We start from the raw sequence: 9,262 nt of genomic DNA, 5'->3' as shown, positions 1-9,262 counted from the left end.
ACACTACAGCTTCGAGGTGGCACATCCCCCTCTCCTGAAGTCCCCTCACCTCCCTGGTGATGAAGTCCCACCCCTGATGGGAGGTGGTGTCAGGAGGCCTTCAGGTGGTCAGGCCAGGAGGGCTCCACCCTGAGGAATGGGGCCAGTGCCCGCATAAAACAGACTCCGGAGAGCTCTCCACAGTCCCCACTATGGGGAGATACAGGGAGAGAACTGTCTGCAACCCAGAAGCGGCCCTGTCGGCCAGGCCTTGGCCTTGGCCTGGGGACACCAGAACTGTTAGAACTAAAGGCTTCTGTGTGAGCCCCCAGGCTGTGGAGTTTTGTCATAGCAGCCCCAGGGGATCCCCAGGTTCCCACTTGATTCCAACTCAGCATGGAGGCACAATCCTGAGTGCCAGCCCCGGGGTGAGGGGTGCGGAGAGTGCGGGGCACTGCGCTGTCGGCGGGTACTGCGGGGTCAGGCACCAAGGGGCCCTGCCTCCCTCACGGCTGAGCGCGGGCTGCAGGCTGGAATGGCTGGAGAGCCCCAGGGCTCGCCTGGACGCCCAGGGCAGGGTGCTCACGGGAGCACGGAGGGTACACGGGGAGGAACGCCGGGGTTTGGGTGACCCTAGGGGCGACACGCAGAGCTGGATGCGGCCACTCACCTCCGTGCCTTCTAAGGACCTGGACATCCTGGGCCTTGGCGGCCCGGGGGCTTCATTCCTCTGCGAGGTGAATGGAAGAAATCCCGCCCGGACATCTCGGAGGGAAAGCCTCGGAGTCCATTCGGCCCTGGAGCCGGATACCAATCGCCAGCGCTTTCAGGCCAGTCCTGGGAAATGGTTTTCTCATGCGACCGCGAGGCGAGCCCCTCGGTTCCGATGTAGGCGCACTAGATGCCGGCAAGGGGAGGACTAGGCTCGGCCGGTCGCCTCGAGGTCGTGGAGACCCCAAAGCCACGGAAGGACCCGCGTCTCCGCAGCCCGCACGCCGGGAAGCGTGGGGAGTCCTCAGCGGGGTCCTGAGCCCGCTGGTCAGGGCGTGGCGCGGCGGGTTGGGACGGACGTGGTCCCTGGAGCGCGGGGCCACCGCAGGGGCCCCGGACGGGGAGGGAGGGAAGGGTCGGTCCAACGGGGTCCCAGCAGTTCCCCTCGCGCCGCCGCTCGGCTCCCTCCCCGTCCAGCTAGGAGCCTCCAGCCCTGGGCGTCCGAAGATAGCGGGTGCCCAGGGCAGCCCCGAGGGGTGCGAGCGAGGGCGCAGGGCGGCCCAGACAGTTCTCGCGCGGAAGGCGCCCGTCTAGATCCGCGACGCCTAGGACCCACAGGTCCCCGCATCCCGTGTCCGAGGCTGCGGGACGCGCAGGACAGTGGAGCGGTGGCCGCCGCTTGCTCCAAGCTATCTGCGTCCAGGGGGCGGGGGCGGGGGCGCGGCCCGGGGAGGTGAGGAGGCGGAGCCAGGACGCGAGGGCGACCCCGACGGCGGGAGGGCGGAGCGGGGCGGACCCTGGCGACTGGATAAGAGCCCGAGGCCGAGGCCGAGACCGCCCAGCGCGGCGGAGCAGGAGGGGAGGCTTCGTGAACCGCGCTCGGCACCAGGACTCGCGTGCAAAGCCCAGGCCCGGGCGGCCAGGTGAGGCCAGGGTCGCTCCCGGCATCGGGGCGCGCCGCTCCCTTCACAGATCCCGAAGTGGGGCGCAGGGGCAGGGCACGGGGGCCGGGCACACTCTGGGGCCCCCGCGTCCCGCAGACCGCGCCGTCTCCAAAGTCGCCAACAGTCGCAGGTGCCGAGCGCCCCCTGATAGCGCCGCATGGGACCCTGAGGCCGTCCGAGGCGCGAGGAGGGTGCAGGGCTGCCCCCTGGCCCGCCCCAGGCTCAGGATCGCGTGGGCACCTGGTACCGTCACCGGCTTAGGGGACGCATGGGTATCTATGGCTGTGACTCGGGGGTCCTGGTTTCTTCTCGTGGAACTTAACCCTACTAGGGGTGCGGCGCACCCCAGATCCTATCGAAGTGGGTTTTCTACACCGCCGCTCCGTCTCGCGGGGGCTTTGATTTTGGGGTAGTGGCGGGCGCCGGCTGCGCGCTGGCTGGTGCTCTGGGCAGGGCGGGGAGGCAGGGCGAGGGCTCACCAGGCAGGGCCGCTTCTTGTTCTGGGCGCGGCGAGGAAGGGCGCTTTCTAATGGGCCACGTTTGGCTGTGTAGACCCAAAACTCGCCTCTGAGGCCCCGCGTTCAGGAGCTGGGTCAGATGGCCCCAGGGCGGCGGCGGCTTCCCGGCGGCGGCTTCCCGGAGACTCTCGAGCTCCGCACCTGGCGCCCTCTCCCAACGCGGCCTCCTGCTCGCGCCGCGGAACCCCTTCGGCGGGCGTTTTACCCATAGGACGGGTCGTGCGGGTTGGGGTTGTCACCGGGAGGTACAGAAGCCGCCCAGCAACGGTGCGTGGCGTAGCTCGTGATAGCTCGTGGGTGAGGTTTTGTGCAAAGTTGGATGCAGGGAAAGTTGCCTGTTAGAGCCTCTACCTGCGACCTGCTTCAGTCATTGTGTGTGCGCGCCTGTGTGTGTGTGTATGTGTGTGTGTGTTTGTGAGTCTGTGTATGTCTGTGTGTCTGTGTGCGCGCGCGCGCGACTGAAACATGCTGCTGTTGGATCTAAATGCCAGAAGTCGCCCTGGTTGGGAAGGTGTAGACGCTCCTGCTCTCCTGCGCTGCGTTGCAGGGGGTTTATGGGGTTTTGGACAGGATTTCCTGGGTTGCCCTGCTGGCCCAGGAGGTGGTTCCCGCGATGAAGCCCTGTCCATCCTCTGCCCAGCTCTCTCAGGTGGGGTGGTGCCACCTGCCCTAGGTGGATGTGGCTTGTACACTCTTTGAGGAAACGATTGTGATGGTTATGTCTAAACTCTCCTTTACAGTGGCTGATTTTGCTTATATAAATTTTGCTCTTTATTACTGAGTATAAACAATACACGGCCAGGCTTGGTGGCTCATGCCTGTCATCTCAGCACTTTGGGAGCCTGAGGCAGGAGGATCGCTTGAGACCAGGAGTTCAAAACCAGCCTTGGCAACAATAGTCAGACCCTGACTCTACAGAAAAAAAAAAAAAAAATACACACAAAAATAACTTAGCCAGTGCTGTGGCGCACCTGTAGTCCCAGCTACTCAAGAGGCTGGAGTGCAAGGAGCACTTGAACCCAGGCATTTGAGGTTGCAGTGAGTTGTAATCACACAACTGTATTCCATCCTGGGCGACAGAGTGAGACCTCATCTTAAAAAAAAAAGAAAGAAAAAGAAAAAAGAATACAGATGAACAGGCACAAAGACATTATTGAATGCTCTTTGAAGATTGCAAAATTGCTCTCTGTAAGTGTGGGGGAAGGTGGAGGTAATATCCATGCACTGTTATTAGAAAGCCACGCTAGAGCTCACATAGCATTCCACATTGATAAGAGTGAGGAGGGGTGCAGGGGAAGGAGGGGCAAACCAGAGTGTCTGTCTTGATGCCTCCATGGGCCAGTGCCCCAGCCCTGTGGTGAGGGCTGGCACTTCCCAGCTCCTGCGCCCCAGCTGTGCCATCTCAGGCCCTGGGAATGCACCCATCCCTTCCCAGAGGAATGCCCATGAATGCCTCGGGGCTCTGCCCTCCATACCAGGCGGGTCCCTAGCCCTGGCTGCTGAATTGTTGCATTCCTGTTGTGTGTTTATTTTTCATATTGGCTGAAGACCAAGAGGGAAGAAGCACAGAATTCCTCAATTCCCGGTGTGCCCATGAGTAAGAGCAAATGCTCTGTGGGACTCATGTCTTCCGTGGTGGCCCCGGCTAAGGAACCCAACGCCATGGGCCCAAAGGAGGTGGAGCTCATCCTTGTCAAGGAGCAGAACGGAGTGCAGCTCACCAGCTCCACCCTCACCAACCCACGGCAGAGCCCCGTGGAGGCCCAGGATCGGGAGACCTGGGGCAAGAAGATCGACTTTCTCCTGTCCGTCATTGGCTTTGCTGTGGACCTGGCCAACGTCTGGCGGTTCCCCTACCTGTGCTACAAAAACGGCGGGGGTAAGTCCCATGTCAGCCTTTTGGAGCACGATGGCCAGGCGGGGGTCATGGGGGCAGCCCGGGCTAGGCCTTTTAGGAAAGGCGTGCACCCGAACAAGATAAAGCTGTTCCCATGCATGAGGACAGAGCTCCCTGTGAGAGCTCACGGCCAGTGCAGATCTTCCCAGAGGACGTCACAAAACCACACAGCAGGGCTCAGAGCTGCCTGGTCCCATGCCTGCATTTCAGAGTTCAGGAAAGGGGGGCCAGCGAAGAAGCTGGGGGGTGGGAGTGGGGGATGGAGCAGCTTGGCTCTGCCTCCTGTTTCCAGAGGCTGTTTTCATTTTGGAAAGAAAGTTCTCAAAGGCCCAAAGAACAGCCTCTGACTGACTTTGGCAGCCTTTGCAAAGCATGTGGAGGTCCTAGAGCCTGGAATGGCAGAGGAGGGCCCTGGAAAGTGCCTGTGTCCCCTGCACCCTCCAGAACCCAGCCACAGAGCCAGAAAACAAAGTTTGAGGCAGAGCCACCAGGGACATCCAAGAACATTGGTGATGCCTTCCCAGGAGCCTCTTTTGGCCTCCCAGCCTCCCTGCCTGGCCTCCCTCATCGGCCTCTATGCTAGTCTGGGAAGGGAGGCCTGGGGAAGAATTTCGGGGGAAGCCTCACAAGATGCCTGTGAGGAGGTTGGCATTTTTATGCCTGTCTTGAAGAGGGGAAGACAGAGGCCTCAGCAGGTACAGGAAGTTGCCCAAAGACAGAGCTGCGGGGCCCCATGCCTCCCCCTCCCCTTCCCCAGGAGAGAGAGTGGCAAAGCTCTCCCCCACTCCAGTCAGACCAGGGGAGCAGAGGGGATTTAGGAGGTTGAGACCAGGGGCCCTGGGCTTTGTGCCAGGGGCAGGGGAGGTGCAGGTTTCAGAGGAACTAGGCCCTACCCTGGAGGGGCTCCCAGCACCTGGGGCAGCAAAGACCCTCAGCTGCTGTCGATGGGGGCAGTCCCCTGAGAGCCCGGAAGCTGGGGACAGAATGGCAGGGCCCACTCAGCTCAGGTGCAGAGTTGGGGGGTCACAGATTCACAACTCAAGAGGCAAAGAGGATCAGGGCAAAGTGGGGGGATGCAGGCCAGGGAAGGGCACCCTGAACCACCACAGGGAAGGACAGTACCTAGAGCACCGCCAAGCATGGGCAGGGCCTCCCTGCGCTGTTCTTGGGTTTGACTTCACGGCTCAGGGTGTGCAATGACAAGGGGATCCAGGAGGGACGTGTCGGGCACTCACAGCCGTGGAGGGCGGGCTTCGGGACTCATCTACCCCAGCCTGGGACTTCCCGTTGGAGAGTGGGGTGAAGGGGTCAGGCCAAGACATGGGCGGTCGACTTGTCTTGGGGTAGCAGCCCAAGCTCCCATGAGGAGAGATGGGTCCTTCCACGGCCCCAGACTCGAGGTGCTGTTCTGCCCCATAGGTGCCTTCCTGGTCCCCTACCTGCTCTTCATGGTCATTGCTGGGATGCCACTTTTCTACATGGAGCTGGCCCTCGGCCAGTTCAACAGGGAAGGGGCCGCTGGCGTCTGGAAGATCTGCCCTGTACTGAAAGGTAATGTGCGGGTGCCTCCCTTCACCCTGGTGCAGCGCAGACCATGTTGTTGATGCTGGAGCTTTCAAAGCAAGCCAGCTGCATCATGGGCATCCAGCCCTGCTTTGCTAAGACACAGGCACGGCACACGCCACTTGAACTTGGGTCCTACCTTAAAGATCTGTGATGACAAGGACTTGATAGTTAATTCCCTTGCTCTAGGTGAGGGTCTTGCAGTTCATTTGTGTTATTACTTTGTCAAGATGTTAAAATGTAGTTAAGATAAAACACATGTCTATCTGTGGATCTGCCATCTATCCATCATCCATTCGTCCATCCATCAATCATCTGTTATCTATCTATCCATTATTTATCTATATCTATCTTTATTATTGATCTTTATATCAATCATTCACCCATCTATCTACCTATCTACCTAATCCATCCATCTGTCATCATCTATCTGTATCCATTTCCTGTGGCTGCTGTAACAAATGACACAAACTGGGAGGCTTAAAAGGCACACGTTTATTGTCTCACAGCTCTGGAGGCTGGAAGTCCAAGATCAAGGTGTCAGCAGGGTTGATTTCTTCTGAGGCTGTGAGGAAGCATCTGTTCTAGCCTCTCTCCTTGGCTCAGAGACTGTCTTCTCCCTGTGCCTCTTTGTACTGCTTGTTTCTATGCATGTCTCTGTAACCAAATTCCCCCTTTTTATGAGGTCACAAGTCCTGTTGGATTAAGGACACCCTAATGACCTCACTTTAACTTGATCACCTTTGTAAAGACCTTGTCTCTAAATAAAGTCACATTCTGAGGCTTGGGGGGTTAGAACTTCAACAGATGAACTTGGGGGAGGGACACAACCCACAACTCTGTTTATCTATTATCTATCAATCATCTATTCACCTGTCTATCATCTACCCATCCATCCATCTATTATCTGTTGATCCATCCACCTATCTGTCAATCCATTCATCCACCCATCCATTCATCCATCCATCCATCCATTATCTATTGATCCATCCATCTACCTATCGATCCATCTATCCATTCATCTATCCATTCATTCATCCATTCATCTATCTATGGATCCATCCATCCATCCATCTTCTATCTATTGATCTATCCATTCATCCATCTGTTATCCATTGTTCCATCCATCCATCCATCCATTCATCTATGTATGGATCCATCCATCCATCCACCTATAGACCTATCCACCTATCTATTAGCTATTGATCCATCTAGCTGTCACTGAACCTTTCTGGCTGCTGGTGTCCTGCTCTGGAACCATGAAGTAGATGCACCGCGTGTTGAGTGCAGGTGGTCTGCCCAGCACCAGGCCCTCTCCTGGCATTTCTGACTCCATCCTCATGCGACCCTGGGAAGGGCACACACCATGTCTCTGTGTTGGAGATGCAGATGCTGAGGACCAGAGGGCTGGGGTCGTTCCCCCTGGTGTCGCCATCAGAGCAGAGTGGGATTTGATCCCAGATGTTTCTGACTCCCCAGTCCATGCACACAGGTCACGCTTGCCCAGTGGGCCAGAGCCACCTCTCAGGAGCTGGTGGTTCAGGGAGGATTCAGGCGTTTACTCAGAGGCACCACTCAGACAATTGGCATTAAGAAAATGACTACTAGAAGGTCAGCCTCTGGATACTCGTAGAAGTTCCGGAAAAGCTGTGTGTTTAGAAGACAACCGAGCCTAGCACAGCCCCAGGACGCTTTACCAGTGGGTCAGGGCTGGGCCTTCGGAGGCGAGCCGCTGACCTCCCTTAGGAGAGGGAGCTGCCGAGGTCAGGCTCCAGGAGGAGAGGTCACTCTCACAGCCGTGGAAATGCTGAGACTGGACACAGGTGTGACGGTTCTTCCCAGACACGAGACTCTTTCATTCCTAATGGGCTACTTAGTGAATCTTACGACTTCAGTCATTTCTTCCTAGGCTCCATATTCACTGAACTGCACTGAAATGGAGCTACAAAAAGGGGCCTCCCTCCCCACCCCCCCCCCCCACACATCTTCAGAGTGAGAGACAGATGCCTTGGGCACGCACCGGTGCCAGACGACCCCTTGGCGGGATCTGCAGGTCCAAGTCAAACCAAACAAGGATTGCTCAGAACATGCCTCCGTCCCCATCGTCAGGTCCCCAGTGGAGGAATGCAGCAGCTAAGGGAAGACCCAGGCGTGTCCCTACAGACAGACAGGTGTCAAATCGGGAGGTGCAGTGAACCCAGGCTAACAGTTCAAGACACACACACGTTACCTGTGTCCTTCCCGGCCCTGGCCAGCAGCATGGACATGTTTCAGGGAGGAGATGCTGCCTCTGAGCCTGCAGTTGTAAGCGACGCTGAGCTTGCAGCGTGGTCTGTGTTGGAGAGCATCTGAGTGCTCAGAGCCTTGGGATGCTGAGTCAGAGATGGTGCCGGCCCATTGGAGTGGGGAAACTGAGGAAAGATGACATCGTGCTCTGGCACAGGCTGCAGCGACGTCAAACTGTGCTTTGCTGGATTTTCAAGAGCCACCCTGGAGCCTGTCACAAGTGTCTTACGTGGCACAGCCCCGTGCCCCACTCCCGCCAGTGGGCCTGGTGTTGGAGCAAGTTAAATCACCTCTTCACATGCAGGATTCAGGTGAGGAGGGCAGGACCTGTGGGTCCGCGGATAAGAGCTTATTTCCTTCTGTCTGTCACACGGAAAGGATGTTCACCAACAAAGCTGCTGGTGTGGGTCTTCATGATGCAGTCCATAGAACGCCAAGAAGTGATTTCTGACAATTTCAGAGCACCAACTTGACTCGGGCTAGTAGAGAGCCTCTGACTTCCGTCAGCGTGAGCAGTGGCACCTTGTTCTGAAGAAATGCAGCCGGCGGATGCGGGCATCTCATTGTGTTCCCCGCAATGCGCAGCCGGGGGAAGCTGGGCAGTCGTCTTCTCCGTGTCACAGCCCCTGTGCCCACAATCCCGCATCCCACGCCGGCTTTGTTCTGAACACTAGTCCCAGAGGTGGGCTGCAAAGCGTGGCCACAGGAAGGAAGGCTTGTGGCCCCGTGGGCAGATCTCGGGAAGAGCTTGTTCACACCCACCTAGTCCTGGTGAGGAAGGAAAATTGCAAATCACAGAAAGTGAAGTGTTCGACCCACAAAGGGATAGACGAATTGGTGCAAGAAAGCTGGACTTCTTTTTAGAGACGAGACACCTTGAGTTGTTGAATCTCAGTAACTCTGCAGGTCCCAGTGCCAGTATCCCGTTCGTTCTGCCTGCCCGTCAACTGCAGGATGCCAGTTTAGAGAAGATTGACAGTGCCTATGAAATTAGATGTGCACCATGCTTCCCATGCCCTGATACTGTTCCTTCTCTTTCCTTTGTCCTTTTTAAAAATCTAGTTAATAAAATGCATGCATTTTCATGTCTCATCGAATAGAAGTACCACATGGTAAATTAAGACACCAGCTAAAGTGCCCAAAACAATCATTATGGAGCTGAAAGGCCATCCAGCCCTGAGCAGGTGGCAATTCCATGGGAAAACGATGCCCAGCTCTCCAGGGAGCCTGGTTGTCCCTGGTCCTTCTCCTCCAGCAGACCTGCGAGCTGCTTCCTGCTCATAAGTCAAAAGCCAGAGGGTGGAGTTCATGGTGAGGCCCAGCTGCTCAGAGGCCGTGACTCACCTGCGCTTCCCATAGTCTCG

At 57.4% G+C, this 9,262-nt stretch overlaps 1 protein-coding gene across 1 annotated transcript in view; it reads left to right on the top strand.

Moving 5' to 3' along the window:
* Positions 1–1,530: 1,530 nt before the first annotated feature.
* Positions 1,531–9,262, top strand: part of SLC6A3 (solute carrier family 6 member 3) — a 50,197-nt gene continuing 42,465 nt past the window's right edge. Inside the window, exons 1-3 of the mRNA XM_025387629.1 lie at positions 1,531–1,613; positions 3,701–4,031; positions 5,469–5,600. Coding sequence (XP_025243414.1) covers positions 3,746–4,031; positions 5,469–5,600 — 418 coding nt within the window. The 5' untranslated portion in view covers positions 1,531–1,613; positions 3,701–3,745. The remainder of the gene's footprint in view (positions 1,614–3,700; positions 4,032–5,468; positions 5,601–9,262) is intronic.

This window comes from Theropithecus gelada, chromosome 6, assembly GCF_003255815.1.
Source record: "Theropithecus gelada isolate Dixy chromosome 6, Tgel_1.0, whole genome shotgun sequence".
Lineage (NCBI taxonomy): Eukaryota > Metazoa > Chordata > Mammalia > Primates > Cercopithecidae > Theropithecus > Theropithecus gelada.
Note: the sequence above shows the minus strand (reverse complement) of the source record. Positions and strands in the feature narration are given on the sequence as shown.